Source organism: Calonectris borealis, chromosome 4 (genome assembly GCF_964195595.1).
Source record: "Calonectris borealis chromosome 4, bCalBor7.hap1.2, whole genome shotgun sequence".
In the NCBI taxonomy this organism is placed as follows: Eukaryota; Metazoa; Chordata; class Aves; order Procellariiformes; family Procellariidae; genus Calonectris; species Calonectris borealis.
In genome coordinates, this window is record NC_134315.1 from 7,745,946 (window position 1) to 7,763,205 (window position 17,260).

At 41.7% G+C, this 17,260-nt stretch overlaps 1 protein-coding gene across 1 annotated transcript in view; it reads right to left on the reverse strand.

Moving 5' to 3' along the window:
- SPON2 (spondin 2) overlaps positions 1 to 9,139 on the reverse strand; it is a 101,106-nt gene extending 91,967 nt beyond the window's left edge. Inside the window, exon 1 of the mRNA XM_075148496.1 lies at positions 8,983 to 9,139. Coding sequence (XP_075004597.1) covers positions 8,983 to 8,987 — 5 coding nt within the window. The 5' untranslated portion in view covers positions 8,988 to 9,139. The remainder of the gene's footprint in view (positions 1 to 8,982) is intronic.
- Between the last annotated feature and the right edge of the window lie 8,121 nt (positions 9,140 to 17,260).

The window sequence follows — 17,260 nt, forward strand, 5'->3', positions numbered from 1 at the left end:
CATCGCCAATGCAGCTACCTCGCCCTGGTACAAAAGACTGTGCAAAGGGATGGAGAATCAGTCTGTGCCAGCTGGGAGCTGGGGATGCAGCCTTTTCTATACTGGGTGAACTAGCAGTGGTGGAGCAGGAGTGAAGAGCCTGACTCATCCTTCCGTGCAATGTGGCAAACTTGGCCATGAGCAAACGCTTTGTCTCCCCAGCCAAATGCAATCCTCGCCCAGCATGGACGAGCATCCAGGGTCTGTCGTGCCACCCTGCCTTCCCACACCCGGCCCTTCCCAGCCACAAATCACCCACTCTGGAGGTAGCTGTAGGTTTTGAGCAGCCGCCTCATTCATTCTTTCCTTGCCTGATTTGAAAGAGGAATCACTCGTACCGGCTGAGTGCCTTTAGAAACAATAAATGCTGCATAAAGGAACATAGATTTCCATTTTTTTAATTATTCCACATTCAGGCTGTGAGCAAGACGTGACTGCTCGGACAGAAGTGGCTTCAAAATTCACAAATATGTGGATTCACTTTAAAAAAATTTTGGTAGGTTGTGGGGTTTTTTTGCCTTGACCTCTCTGGGGAAAAGCTTTCATCAAAAGCTTCTCTGTTGTTTCTTAAGGAAAAATATTGTTTTGGCCATGTGAAAAAGCAAAATTGAATAATTCAGCTCATCCCAATGCTTCTGGGATTTAAAATATGATAAGAGCATCATTTCAGGGATAAGAGAGGCATTTTGCTGCTGGTATGAATATTTGCCCAAATCTGGCCAAAACAACCACTTCATCTTACACAATTTCAGTCAACTCGTTAAGGTTTAAAAGTGCAACTTCCAAAAAACTGTGGAAGTTTAACCCCAGTCCCAGTACGCAAGCACAGAACTAGAGTTTCTCAGGCTGCTTCTGCCAGATATTGTGAGCTGCCCTCAAAAAATGGGTTTATTAGGCATCAAGCCATAGGTTTCACGTGTATTACAGGGCACGTCTTTCATGGATGACCACTGGTAGGTCATCTTATTTTTCTGGATGCCTTACTACAGACGCCAGCTGTATGATTTCTATGTATCTTTGCTACGAACACATAAAGCACTGTAAAATACAAAAGGCTCTGAAATAGAATATCATAATCATCTTATCCTGGTGCCATTTTGACACAGAAGTGGCTGGCTCCCTTCAGTATCTGTACGATAGATCTAATAATGCCTCTTTACAAGGCCATTGTGAACAGAAACGTAGTAGTTTGGGGGAATTGTTAAGATACTGTAACAATGAAAAGGACAGAAGGAAGCCTACAATGAAACTAATAATCCCATGTTTGTTACTAAACAAAGCCAGGGGCCATACTTAATAATGGGTCTAAAATACCTGTGATCAAATCATCTGAGCGTTCAGCACGAGGCAAAAGAATCGGTGTAAAGCTGGGTTTTCAAAAAAATCTTTAATTATGGTATTTCTTAACCTTAAGCACTTGATTTACCCTTAACATTCATGGAGTGTAGAAATTTTTCTTGTACTCACACATTAGCTATGCAATGCACCCTCTCTAAATTCACAGCATTTTGATCTAAAGCCTGAATATTTGGAAATTATTTATTGCCTGCCTGATTACTGACTTCTTTTTTAATTATGGACTAATATTTTAACTTCTTAAGAATTTCCTTTAATGTTTTGCAAGGTAAGCAATGATTCTGTACAATTGCATATCCTTACATTACAATTACCTGCATCCAACCTTACCCTGGGTTTATTTTTAGTGGAAAATGTCCTAAGACTTTACACTTTAAGCATCAGTCATGCCACGATACTAACCTACAAGAACAATCTGGATCATCCTTTTTTCAGAAGGCCACATGTATAACGTCAGTAGGACATAATGCTTTGAGTCCAAGAAATGGTTAAGTGTGTTTCTGAATTGAGGCCTGGATAACACATCAGTTATGGTTATTTGCAAGTTACATTTCAATATCCAGCTTTTCAGGCTGTGTGTTTTTGTAGTTGCAACTTTCCACCTCCCCCGCACTGATTTAAGTGATGTTATTCTTGGCTAATAGTAATTGTGAGAAAATCGAATTCCATCTGTTTCCACCAAAAGCAGAAAATAGAATGTGAGAATCAATAGAAGACTGCACTTGTTATACACATTTGTCACAATCAGTGGCTTTGCTAAGGAAACATGTCCGCAGGTACAATTTGCAAAATAAATAGCAAGTCACAGCATCTGATCACCAGCTGGCTTATTTAAAAGTCAGAGCCTCTTCTGACAGCTACGGATCATGAACTTTCAGAGGTTCCATGGCCCCTCCAGACTTGTTCAAGGGGAAAGACGACTTTCACCGTACAAATGGATGGATGAGAATTTCAATACAAGTATAGATCTGGCTGTGCATTCATCATCAAAGTTTTGGCTTTACATCTGGTAGTTTCTCCATCTTAGATGATCATTTTCTCGTATTCATGCCAATTACTCCATATCCCTTGTAATTTCATACGTAGTTACTGTGCATCATCAGAGATTTCTATATGACTAATATCAGCATCATTTCAGGTTTTCTCCCTAGTTAACATTGTCAGAATTGAAATCTCTGTGGCTCCCCTTGGCTGAGCTGCCTCATTCATGGTCATAACCAAACCACAAAGAGGCAAACACACAGCACTTTAATAAGTCCTAGCAAGCCTGTTCTTCATGTACAGGCACAACACCACTCTTTCTTCAAATCCATATTCTATCCACCTGGTAGGACATACCAGTGTCTTATCTGCATGTTTTTATTGCAACCATAAGATGGGTGGATCATTTCAGGAGTCCTTCAGCAAGAACTGCTAGATTCCTTCCCAGATTATTGTGGATTTAATGTGTACTTTATCACCATTTGCAACACCTTTGCCTAATTCTGCTACAGTCTCTTTGTAATACAGCATATTTCTGCAGATGGTGCTGTGGCACAGCCAGTATCAGCTCACACTTTCTTGCTGTGTCAACAAACCCCGGTTTAGTGGTGGTAGCAGAGCATCTCCTCCAGGCACCATCTCCCTATCCAAGTGGGCAGTGCACCCTCCGCAGCCTGCCCCTAAATTAAGCACAGCTCTGGGGTGCAGGAAGGTAGGACCTGTCCTTCCATCAGACTGGTTGCTCTGTAGCTTGGGATCTCCTCAGCACTGTGCAAACCTCACCTTCAGGTCGGTGGCACACGATGAAGCTGGGCTCACCTGCACCCACTGCCACCAGGAGGAGGACCAAGGCCACCCCAGTCGCATGAGCCAAGAGTTCCTCCCAGGAATAACAGGCATAGCTCGTGAATTTAAAAGGTGATTTAGGGGTTCCTCAGTCCTTACGAGACTTACAATCAGGTAACTAGAATGGTTTTCATAAAATGTGGATGCTCAACCTTAAAAGCTCTAGTGCCTTGAGCTTCAAAGTTAATGCCTGTTGTTTGCCAAAATGCGTAGGAAAAAGGTGTGTTTGACTGCTGCACAGCAACAGTAAAAAGAAAAGTCATTAAAAAGGAGCATTGTTGGATGAATAATGCCATTATGTTAGCTAACAGTACGCCTTCATCTGGAACTCTGTTTGCCATACCTGGGCTTGAATTTTAGCGGAGCGTACATGCAGTAAAACCTGGAAAGTCCAAAGTGGTTAATTACAATGTTCAGCAGCCTAAAAAGACTCCCACAGGCAGAGAGATTTAAGGCAGTATAACAGCCTTCAATTTAGAGGGAAGCAAGTAAAAGGTGACAGAACAGAGGTGTGTAACATAAAGAACAACTTGGGAAAAATAGGGTAAAATCAGGTGTTTAGTTTTTCCTAGAGGCTTCCCCATAGGTCAATGCAGTTATAACATAAAAATTCTTAAATGAGTCATTCTTAAATGAGTCAAAGAAATATTTTCTACAGTGCCTAACTGCTATGAAAATGTTGGAGGAAACAAAGAGTCAACAGCTTTAAAAGAGGGCAGACACTTAAATTTATATCTGCAATTATCCTAACTGAAATAAAACATATGGAGATCGAGCTGTAGCAGGGTACAGAACAAAAGCCAGTTGCTGAACTCCAAGCTCCATATGATAGGGTTTTATCATATCAGCTGACAGTAAGGTAAAGCTCTTATAACACCATAATAATAAGCCATAGGTCCATAGTACAGCAAGTGCCATATGTAAACAAGTTTTCCCAAGTCTTACTTTTCAAAATTCAGGGGGTTTACAAATGTTAGTAACATATACAGTAGTATAATATTCATAAAGGTTACATAAAGGGAACTGCAGCTATTATTCCTCTCCCAGTCAATGCAGAGTCTCTCCCTGCCTTTTCCAGCAGGAAATGGCCAGCTTAGGAACAGGGACAGCATGTGGCTCCAGTCAAACTGAACGTAATGGGAAATGGAAAACACTGAATGGGGCAAAAGTTCATGAGTTTGGTGCCAGTAATTGGATACTTCTAAGCTTGTTTGGGTTTTGTTGGGGGGGGGGGCACGTTAAGGAAAAAAAACAGTGAAATAAATCATATTTGGGAGGAAAATTAAGCTCTCCGAGGATGAAAGCATGAGTCAACTGAAGAGCCAAGATCTAAAGGTAAAAGCTGTGGCAGACCCATATCCTGCATTAATCAAGCAGATACAGAGAGATGCACCGTACTGACCAGCTGGTTATCTGCTTCCTCTCTACGGAGGCAAGATGTCCCGAGCACATGTGCCCTAGCACAGACTGAACTTTAAACCAAACCCCACAGAAATGATAACCAACATCTATCTTGAGAACAACAGCCGAACCCAGGACATCTCAAGCTGAACATTTGAGCCTCTACAGCCAGTCGGAAAAGTAAATGTCAAAGCTGGGCTGAAACAAAGCCACATCCTCTGTGTATTAGGCATAGAAGAAGGGAAACCTAATACAATATACATATAGCTGTGTGCATGCACACAGATGCTGAGCAGTGAATTACGCCCAAGAATAGTAAAGTTTGAAGTAGTAGTAATAGTAAAGTCTGGCATCTTCTCAGACGAGATTTCATTTCCTGCCAGTTACCCATCTATACATACTCTTCCTTTAAACAGCTACTGCAGGTTCATATTAATGCTGGTTTTTTTTAAATATTACAAAAGATAGAAAGTCCCTGCCCTTTGTTTAAAAGGTGTTGTGAGGGGTTTTCTGAAACATCCTGGTTTTAAGGATTTGGTGTCTATTCTTCCCACGTGACTTTCTGAGTTTTGACTCTTTCAAGTGTACTCAGGTCTGGCTCCCAGGTCACTTCTCAGGACTGGAAGGAGCAGAAGGTAACCTGATTTTTAGAAACCAGTGTTTTCACTAAATGAGCTGCTCACAGGAGCTAAAGTTTCAAGAATGGTCATTAAATAATGCCAGATTCATAACTAGAATAATTTCTTAGCAATACTTCATCAGATTAAGTTATTTTAATCACTTTGATACTGTCAAACACAGCTTTCAGTGCAGCTTGCTGGAGCGCCAGTCTGTGCAAACAAACCCACCACCCTACCAGTTAGAGAGACTCTCTACTAACTATTTCCCCACAAACACAAACCATTTCACCCACTGAAGGTCTAGCAAGGCTGTGCCTGCTGTTTCATTTCCGTGCTACCCCAAAAGAATATAACCACAGGAATCATCCCTGTCTTTCACATGTACACACACACACACACGCATGTATTTCCATACGGAAGGAAAAACAAGTTCCCCTTCTCTGTGCAGCTAAAGCTGGATTCTTTTTTTTACTACCATCTGCTTCCAGCTGCCTGGTTTCCCAGTCCATTTTGTAGAGATACTCAGCCTTTCTGACTGCAGGCAGATATGTCCCCAGCATCCGCGGCAGCAGAGCTGTGATGGTCTGATTGTGAATTGTGTGTGATTGTGTCATTAGGATGCTGGGACTGCCCCGCGAATAAAAAAAGACTTATATCGACCCAAGAAGCATCCAGAGGAGCCACTACATAATTAAATAAATAAATAGATAGATAAAAGTAATGGCAGATTAAATTATATACATGCGACTAAATGATGTATATATATTGATATTAAAATCATCGTTAAATGGAGGTGTGCTGGTTCACAAGGTGCTCCAAAACAGTTTTATTCTGGCCCAGTAAAGATGAGTACTGACTTGGCACCCATGACAGCCATACTCCAGTCTCCCAAGCTGAATTAATTAAAAAGCTACACTCTAGAAATTTTAATGATAAAAATATTATCACCACCACAAGCAGTGCAGTGGGACAATTGATAGACCACACTGCTACATTAAACAGCATGAGTAAAGATAAAGAAAAGTGATCCAAGAGGTTGAATATTCCTAACTGCTATGGGACAGGGCTGTTGGTGTAGATCGGTGAGGGTTTGGCACTCAGCATCTTTCGAAAGCTTCATGCAACAGCTTGCAGTCGCAAAGTGTTGTCAGCGGTGCTGCCCACCATGCCACGAGCTGAACGGACTTTGTGTGATGTGAATCTCCTTGCAACGAGAAGCCCTGCTTGCTCTGGGAAATCACCTCTCAAGGGGCACTCCGCTACTTCTCTCTTCTTCAGCAAATGTAACGGAAACAATTCATAAAGCTAACACCCTTACTGAATTTCAGATGTATATAAACAAGATACCGATGATGTTCAGCACATCTCTGAAGGTTCGTGCTGCACTGTGTGGGTGAGTGTCCCAAGCGAAGCAGCTCTATCTTTGAGTAATTTGTGAAGAACAAAACTGGTTCCAGCTCGTTCTTGCAAGAGCATCTCAGCACAAAGCTTAGCCACAAAACATTTCCCGTACTGTGATATTTATCAGCTGTGCAATCTGCAGAAATCCCTGAATTTCAAGGGGAGAATGTGGCAGATTGTTTGTTAAATGCAAGTCACTAAAAGTGGTAAATGACTTTTTTTTACTACCTCTCCCTGATACATGCAGCTGAACACACAAATCACCGAGTTCACTGGAAGTCTGGAAAAACTCACAGTTCCGGAGTTAATCATTAATATTGTGAGGTTACAAGGAGGTATTTTTAAGATTGCCACAGCATGTGGGAAATTCCCATGTGCGTTCCCTGCAGGTTTTCAAGAAATAGCCTTTTCTATTTGGCTCAGATGCTTTTGTAATTGTTTACATAAATTGAATATGAAGTATCAAGGTCAGATATTTTCCAGAAAGCCAAGGAAAACAATTTACCATTCTGTTGTATGAGAAAACACCAGAACAATTCCAGCATTAGCCAACTTCCTTTTCTTTCTCTTGCTTTATGTGGTATTACACTATACGACAGAAAACACTGAAACTCTGCTTACTTAAAAGAGTGTGCAACCTATTAGATGCAGAAATCCCAAACTGAAAGAGGTAACAACAAATTTAACCTCACATACTCAAAGCAAGGCTATTTCCTTTCATTTTATTTTCCAGATAGCCAGCACAAGCAGCAGTATCAGCTCAGTTCCCAAAAGCTTTGGGAACCTAAAAAATTATATCCATGCAATTATAATTGCTTATTTTTGAAGGGATCCCTATCTCCCAATTAACATTATCAGTGGAGAGGATAGCCAACAACAACCTTTTTTTTTTTTTCTTCTCAAATTAATAAAGGACTGAGTTCCTACCAAATCAAACCATTATCTGCTGACATTTTTTCCCAAAAAAAACTTCACTCAGACCATGACGTTTGGGCTGCCTAACCCCAAGGGCTTTGGAGCCTTTTTTGAGAGCTATATAACTGGAAAAGTCATCTAGTCCTTCAGCTGCCCTTTTCTATCCTAATCCTACTCAACTGGGATAGAAACCTACTGTAAGACACCCTGGCCGTGACCCTTAGTGGGTGTTTTGCCACCGTCAATGGAGGTTTCAGGATTAAAGTAGCGTAATACAAGCCAAAAATGTCAGTATTTCTTCCAGGAGGGGAGAATCCTCCTGACCAACCCCCATAATACATACATCACAAATTTTGTAGGGCTGTTTAGCTGAAGTTTTCATCATAGCTGGCTCTCCTGACCCACTCTCATGCTCAGAGGCTCACACTGGGAAGTCACGTCTGTAGATGCACTGCTTGAGAAATTTCAGCTGACATAGATATTGGAGACCAACATAGGTCAGTAAAAGGCATTTCTAAGAATTAGACATCTTTGAGAATGGTGCCACTATGTATTTTACCATCTTCCTTTCACCCCCTCTTTACATTTAAAATTTAGCACTCCTTAGGGCACCAGAGTTCAGCAAAGACGTTGAAGCTCCTCTAGTCTGTCCTGCCTGTCCAAACACCAGATCAGATCCAACACTGGGCATTTACCAAAGACTGTTTTAACAAAGGCTCCTGGAAATCCTTGCTGCAATGAGCAACGCACCCCTTGCAAAACAAATATCAGGATGAGAAAACGCAGCCACTGAAAGGTTTGGGCCAATGCTTTCAGGAAGGACACAGATCGATTAGTCTGAGTCCAGAAGAAAACAACAAAAATGAGGGACGGTTTAAACCCCATAAATTATGAGGAAAGATTAAAAGGATGGGATTTGTTTAGTCTAGAAAGGAGAAAACTAAGAGGAATCATGATAGCAGTCTCCAAACAGATGGACTTGTAGCTGTAGAAGAAAGGAAACGACCATCCCCTGTGCTCCCTGGGAGCCTGGAAAGACGCACCGGTGTCACGCTGGCCCCGAGGAGGACATGAGCAAGGCAGTAGGAAAGAAGTTTCTACCATTAAGCAGTGATAAGCCCTGAAAGCATTTCCTAGGGAGGTTGCGGGACCTCTGTCACTGCAGGTTTTTGAAAACATGTGAGGCAAACATATGCCAGGAGTAGTTAGTGTGAAGCTGATCCCACCTGGGTGAGGAGATGGACTGGGTGACATCCCGAGAGCTCTCCCAGCCCTATTTTCAATTATTCTGTTCTTCCTTTCTTAAGATGTGTGGAGCGGTGTGTAATTGCTTGTCACAACCCGTTTATAAAAAGCAATTGTCTTACAAAATTCCAATAGGATACCCTGAGACGGCACATTAGAAGCAAATGCTGAATCTTACCTCATTTCTTTACATGACTGCCTTGACACCACAGGCTCCGTTGTCCAGTCCTGTTTTTCCTCTGGTTGTCACAGGTTGGCTCCAAGATTTTTAAAAGCACATTCAGAAACTCTGGTAAAAAATAAGTCTCTGTCTCAATGAATAATTAAAAACAAAACTCCAGATGTATTTAGAAATAGAAAACATGGGTAACTAATGCTGTAATTGATGTTAAGACATTAGGAAGGAAAGGCACACAGACTGGGACATATCCTCCAGTCATGTACCGCACTCTAAGATAAACAAATATACACAAACGAATTCAGTAATTTGGTTTCGATGCGCCAAAAACATCTCTGGAAAGAATATGAGTATACTACTCATACATACTCCCAGCATTCTCAGTAATTCAGATGCAAAACTACTGAGGTATTTAAGTTTTTAACTCTATCCCATTGGCAACCAGGTAGCTAAGCACCACTGCAGAGCTGAGCCCAGATTTATACATCAAGTCAAATATTAGCCTGAAGAGCCTTCCCAAGGTTGGCTGGCCATGGCAGGGCCCACCTAAGGACTCCAAGTGTTGTTTGCCCACAGTTGCGATCATAAAGAGGTTCTCTGAGCGTGCTTTACCTAAGAGCAAACAAATCCACCCCATAGCTCGACATTTCATGCAGGCCTGGAGCGCTTGGTAAAAGGTCAGAAAACCACAACAAAAACATTTCAGAATGTTTTTCATTACTTCCTCCCACCTAAAAATGTTCCTTAGTTTTTGAGGCTGTGATCTTTTCAGAAACTTGCAGAGACTAAAATCTTTCTTATTCCAGGTCCACATCTCTTATTTTTTTTTAAAAAAACATCACCTCCCTCATTTTTCAGGAATTCAGCTGGCAATTAAAACAGTTTATTTTTGAGTTAATAAGATATTGTACAATGTCTACTAAAAACATCTGAGACAACCATGCTGTTGTTTGGGCTGACTGACTGAATTATGTCCCTTTTCCTTTCTTTTTTAAGGGTTTTGCTGCTTCAAAACTCCATTTAGATTTCTTGTGATTTTTTGGACATGCGTTGCGTCATGCAAACACTGCTCTCATTTACTGGCTTTGGAAGATCAAAGAATCCTTTCTAGCCTTTGAAGCTCACCACTTTAAAATCTACCTTCCAAATTACTGGAAGAGCTTTTTCAACATCCTGGCTTCCTTTAGCTTAAGCTTCTCTCCCTGACCTACATGAGCCCAATGCCTACCTTAATCTCACCATCGATTAAATGCAGTCGATGAAACGCGGTGCCTGTCCCTCTGCTCGGTCACGGAAATCATCCTGCTGGAACCCTGCAATGCAAAAGCAGGTGGGGGAGAGAAGAGTTTCTCCAGACTGTAGCACACAACTTTCTCCCGCACCATTTCTATATGCCGTGGTGCCTCCACAACCTCCTCATCCAGGAGAAGACTTTGAAAGGCGCCACAAAGGTTTCCGAAGGAGAACATTTTCATTCCAGGGAGATGGAGATAAACAGGTGGAAATGTAGTTTGCCACACCGATTGCCCGCTCAGTGTCAGCTCCAAGTGGAAGTCTCTTGTGAAGCTCAGTCTCAGACTTCCCGCATGATAATTGATCTTACGGTGTATTTTTTACCTTGGTGTAGCCCATCACGGTGGGACTCTTTCTCAGCCTGAGTGGTGACACAGGCTCACATTTAGCCATCCGTAACTTTGATGTAGCCTGTGAAGCCACGTGTGTTTGTCTTGTTTTAAGCAGACTGCTATTTAAACTTTTTTTTTTTTTTTTAAAATCACAATACCAGGATAACAATGGGAATATTTTAAACTAATGAAAGGATATGTTCTGATCATAACTCATTAACTCTAGAGTGAAAAGTGCTACTATCCAATAATAAATAAAAAAGTAATAACTTCTTTCTCCTTGGAACAGAGAATTTCAATTCACTGCAAATTCAATGCAATTTAACAATAAGACTGACAGCGGGAACAAGAGAAGAACCACATCTATTTAGACAACATAAAGTGCTTGCTTTACAACTGTGTTTTGTGACCCACTGAACAACTGGGAAAGCTCAGCAGGGCTGCTTTTTGAAGGAAAAGATGGATATACGTAAATTCATTTGGGCATGACAAGCCGATCATGAATGCAAAAGCAACGCAATTATCTGCCTTCAAAAGACAATATGGAAGGCACGTTTCTTTATTCATGTGACGCCATTAAAAATAAATAAACAAACAAAGTGAAAAAGGCATGTGGGCCGCAGTATTATCCCACCACGAAACACTCACTTCTGGAGGGACCTTCTGCAAGGGCAGGAGTCCCCCAAGCTCTGCTGCAGAGGACGCAGCCCCACGCTGCCGGGAAAAGCTCTTCCGCAGAATAATTAGACAACAAATCCAACTGTGAAAAGCTTTGGGAGTCCGAGTCCCCCATTCTCATCCTTCACAGTAAATAAAGGGTAAGTGATTGCCTTTGTATGAAAACAACCTTCCTCTCCACATCAGAGAATGGCAAAGGGAATTACAGAAACCTCCAAATTCGTACAGATCTCACGGCACAGTGCTGTGGCAAGGCGAGCCTGGAGGATTACGAGAGGGTAATTACTCTCCGCAATAGTTTCTCTTTGTGTTGCTTTGCTCTAAGGATGCTGTAGGGATTGCTCTCCTCTCGGTTCCCCGAACAAATTACCTCCCGCAGCCTGTGAGCCATCTCATCAGACAGTTTTGGGATACCCTGGAACGAAGCGACTCAACACTGAGGTCTGCTAGGAACCTGGAGACGTGCCACCTGGGGTGTGGGTAAATCTTCATGTGCATATTGCAAAACAAATGTCAAAAAATTTTCAATATGCACAGACAAACACAGGACAGCCTTAAAAGAAACAAAAAAAAAAAAAGTGCAAAGAATTGCTTTACTGTTTCTTCTCGATCAGATGAGAAGAAAGGGCTCTTCATGTCCCTGCTGATACATCAAGGAACCCCACTTTTCCCTGTTCTCACTTTAACACTGCGGTCCACCCGCCTCCCCATCTTGCCTGGAACCGAGGAGGACCAGCTGACGTTTCCTCCCAGATCACAAATATACCAAGCACAGCAAGCAGAATCGCAGACCATTGTGGAACCAGATTTCGCAATCCTTTTCGCTCCGCTTCCTCCCTTGAAATTAAAGCCTCATGTGTCAGTGTCACACTATTGCAGCCAGAAGCCCTCTCCTCCTCCACCCCAATTTTTTCTGCTCTGAGCAGACGCCGCGGCTCGTTACAATCAAGGACACAGCTCCCTACAGCAGTAGATCTGAACGCTGGAAGGGGAGGTTGCTTTTTTTCTTCCCCCATATCCCCAGTGCTAGACAGCAGAGTGAATTCAATCCATAATACAGGAGGCTCTTCCCACAGCTTTTTCTGGGAACATGGCAGAGTTATTGATTTCCTCTGTTTCCTGTAAGGCTTATTTTCTGTGATGAGTTTGAAAGCAAATTTAGAAAATGAAGTCGGCTGTATATTTTGTTGTATAAAACATGGAATGCTCTTGTGTTTGGGGATGCGAGCTGAGGGGGTTTTGGGGCAGGTTTCAGTCTAAGCAATGTCAAGCTTTGAAAAAATTTAAATTACACTGTCCACAGTAGTTGGGATTAATTAGTTTTATTTTCTCAGGCTTTTCCCTCAGATTAATAGACTGCCAGGAGGAAAGAGCACAAAGGTGCTCATACCACCTCATTTCATGCCATTTAAACATCCTTGATATTTAGTCTTCCTAGAGCCCCTCCTGTAGCCGTAAGAGACAAATATCTTAGAAAGGGCAGCGCAGAGCCCACCGCTACGAGTGGGCAGTCAGCTCTCCCTGGGCAGTGCAGTAAACCTTGCACCACCGTTTTAGATGCTTGAGAAGAGGTCTTGCTTTTGGAAGGCTGATGTTAGACAAGATGAGAGTAGGGATGTTTTTACTACAGGCTTAGCCTGAGCTCCTACCCAACTGCTTTTTCTACTCTTATCGTCTCCTGTTTGACAGAAGACATCTTGTACCCAGTCCTGCTGTGCCTTTGGCCCCTCCTGTCTGGCTTACTGGAGTGAGAAGGATCCCAGGTTCTGCTGGAACATAAGCTGGAAAACAGGGTTGGGAAAAAATTGCTGTCCAGACAACCCTCAGAAATTAAAAAAAACCCAAAGCCAAATAAACTTGTTCCACGAAGGCCAAAATGTTGCAATGTGGAAAGGGCTAGCAAACCGAAAACACGCAAAAGTCAGACGGGTCAGTCACGATACTTCATGTCTATGTTTTTGAGAAGTTTCAGCGAAATACCAATCTTTTATTTCTTTTTGTTTCCAGAAGGCATGTGGCAATTTCAGAATATCAATTTTGAAATGTCACTGTCTTTCAAACAGACCAATCTGCTGAAGCCTCGCCTTTCCTGCCAGTACTTTCCACTTCAAACAATTGGCAGGTCCTGATAAAATAATATTTAGGTAAAAAAAAAAAATTTCTGACCAGTTCTGATAAAGCAGAGCACACTGCAGCGTGGATGAAAGCTACATCAGTCAAGTGCAAATGTTTCCTTGGTTCCTTCCCACAGCTTCCCGAATGACACATATCAAATGGCTGTCGGTCCGGCAGGCCGGCCAGGAAAGCGAGCGGATGACTCTGGGGCACTGGCACCCCTGGTGAGTTCAAATAAAAAACACAATAAAATAACCAGGTTGGTTATGTTTCAATTTACTCTTTCTCAAAATATTGAGCATATAGAAAGCTGGTGCTCAAGATGGTGGCTTGAGAGTATAGGTGAATCTTCCTTAATCATGGTTTAGATTCTTTTTTGAAAGTCATAGGCACTGGTAGATATTAGTCTGGGGTATCTTGACTGTCCTTCCTTTGGATGACAAGACTTTCGTAAAAAGAGTTAGCTTCAAAAAACAAGCGTTCATGTTCATGTTCGCTCTTCTGCATGCTCCCTCCCCAGACCTCTCTGGCAGCTCTGTCCTCCCAGTTGCTAGCATGTGGCTGAGCATGTTTCTGCTTTGGAGGGAGAGACATCCTCCCTGGCTGCTGCCAAAAGTAAAAGCAGTTCCTGATACTAATTCAAGTTCTTGGAAGAGTGCATTATTCCCATTTGCAGCTAGTTGTCAGGTGAGAGATTCATGATGGAAACTGATTCCAAACTAACACGAGGCACAGATGCACATCTTCAGCAAGCCTATTTATATGGCAAAAGCCCTGCCTTGACTCCAGGCTAGCAATGGACAGGAGCCAACGTCCTGAAATCATTCTCACAAATGTTAAAGGTGTAAGGTAATATCTCAGTCTGGGTGGCAAAAAGTTCAGAGATCTGTACACCTTGAGATCATCTCCCGGGAGCGGATGCTCCCGCGCGGGCGCAGAACAGACACGGCGGCTGGGCTCTCTGTACCCCCGCCTCAAGCCTGCGTGTAAGCGTGTGTTTATCTTCAGGCATAAAGATTTTTAAAATGCTTTCATTGGCTTGCACTGGGAGGTAGACGGCAGGATTAATAGCTGTTCTTCAAAGCTATAAACTGCATGGTGTTGTTTGCTCAGACTTTGAGCCATGAGTTACTGCTGTAATTAAATCCAGAAGGAGAGACCATAATAACATTCTGACTTGATTTCCAGTGGCAGAGCATTGATTAAGAGAGCTACATAATAAATGAGAGGCATTTCAGAATCGCACTGTTGATGTTATCTGTAATTTTTTTATAATTAGAAAAGCCTAAAGAAAATTGTATATTATAATTATATGCATTATTAATCCTACTCTGTTATAATATGAATTCTTCTATGATTACAGGTTGCAGCAAGCTTTTTGTAATTTTCTTTAAGAGGTCCAGTGATTTGGTTTGCAAAAGCCCTTGTAAACAACAGATAAATTGTACCATATTATTTCAAACTCATGCAAAACCAGAGAAAGTTCGAGTTGATGACTTGAAAATCCGAATGGGAACAAATAGTTTAGGGGCAATTGTCTTCCCGTTTAAAGTCTGTGGCACAATGAAAACAACATTCATATATCACATACAGCTATCTTTTATGGAGTCCTTTGCACAGGAGTCTTGAATAATTGAATGTGGAAGGAGATAAGGAGGATATTTAATGATTAAAAACAAACAATTTATGGTTCATTCAGCTCCTTTTGAGTAAAGTGACCTGAGCACAGGGTTTTGTTCTTGAATAAAATTGTATTCTACCATCCTATATGACTATTTTAGTGTCATAATATATCGTTTCAAGTCGCTTCACTTAAATAAGAAGGGAGTTAGCAGAAGATACACAGAGATTCTTAATTCACTGAGAAAAGTGAGCGCAACATACATAAAGGTCTGTATTTCCAGAGAAAGCAGGTTAGTTATTTCCAAAGTCAGGTTAGTTAAGACAACCTCTCAGTCGTATTGATAACTGGTTACTCTTACAAGCAGTCCCACTGGATTCCAAGGGATTGATTTCTTATATGAGCAACTGGTCAGCAAAGTGAGTAAAGGTTTAATCATTTGGACTAAATTTCTTCAGGTTTGATTTAGCCTAATTCATTTTGCTTGTTGTAACAGATTAGGCCCAGGCACCACTATTCTTCTTGCAATTCTCCATGCCAACATTTGAGAGAGACTTTTGAAGGTTCAATTTTGGAGATACGAAAAAGCATTGTAACATGAAAATTAACTGTAGATTAGTAACTAACTGGCCCTTTTCATCACCTGTTTTCCATCCACAGTTTAATTACAGGTACAAAACCAATAGGATAAGTGGTAAGGTGTGTTGAAAGCCCTTTAAGTGCTTGAGGGTTAGCACAGCATCCCTGAGGCTTCATGCACTCACATCAGACAGCAGGCAGATCTCGTACACTACTTGAGCTGAATCGTTTGATGCATGTTTGGGTGAGCTTCAACATATCTGCTAACGTCTGATTCGCATTTTAACTAATTTGATGAACAAACTCCATATCCAAAAAGAAACAAGAAAGCTTTTACCAAATAGTAAAGCCAAAGAAAAGCACCTTCATCGCCCTTATGAAAACAGAGATAACAGGAGCCACTTGTTGTTAACACAGACCTGAAACATCAACAATGAGAATTTGAAGCTGCCAGAGCATGGAATTGGGAAAGTGCGAATAGAAATAGGCAATTCTCTCATTTCTGACCCCACAACATCACTAATCACCCAACCTCAGCAAGAACAGCCATCATGTAGAACAGTTCCCAAGATCAGTTCTTCCCAGAACTGAAATCCATGTGCCAAGACCACCAACATCGCAGGACCACCCAATGCCAGCTTTTGCCAGCCAGAACCATACAACTCCCATTTGGCTCGTGGAAATAAGGCTACATTAATGCCTGGTAAAGACTATTTGGAGAATTGTTAAAAGGAGGTTCTGAACTCGTTCCAGTCACTGAGTGTTGATTCTGGCAGGCGCAAACTGAGTCGTGCTTGGTCCCACACCGAGCCACTGCACTGCAGTCTGGGGCTCCCTCCAGATGGTTACAGATGCCTCTGAATGGGGACCAGCTGGTTTATGTTTTCATGCCTTGGTTACATGCAGATAAAACCATTTGCGTCATGGTTACTTTTGACAGAAAGTGGTTTTGCTTAATTCACTTTAGGCTCAATAAAGGGTGTTTTTTACCTGGAGACAAAAGGGTTATTCTGGCACGTTATGGAAATGTTTTGCAGGTTTGCCTGTGATTTAAATGCTTGATCCAATCTTGACTGAACTCTCTTAAGACAGACATAAATGCCCCAAGTAGTGCTGTCACATTATATGCATTGGTTGTCTTGTTCACTTACTAGTTGCATTCTGCCATAACACGCACTGACTGGCAACGAACTTTGATTTCAAGACTTCTGGAGAGACTCCAACCTAGAAGAGCATTAGTTACCATCTGAATTTTGTCTTCATCAACTTTGCATGGTATTTCAAGATGTTTACCTTGAAGAACAGATTCTTCTAGTCCTAATTCTTGTAGGCAAGAGATTTCCTTCTTCAATTTTTGTAATTATTGATAATCAAAAGGTATGAAAAAGCAGTATAAGGAGAAAACTTCTTGCTCCCCAACTGCCCAGGGTTATGTCAGAACAGAGGCTCACCTAGCTGAAACAACACTGATTAGACTGGAAATTGGCACTGTATCTGATCTTACCTTGGAAGTTTCAATGCCAGATCTCATCCCCAGAATATAGTTGACTTTTATCTTTATTATAAAGTAAAGATATCTTCCACCAAGGAAGACATTTCTGTTTTTCCCTCTGTTGTGGGAAGAATTTACCTTTATCTGACCTGCCAGATCCCACTGTAT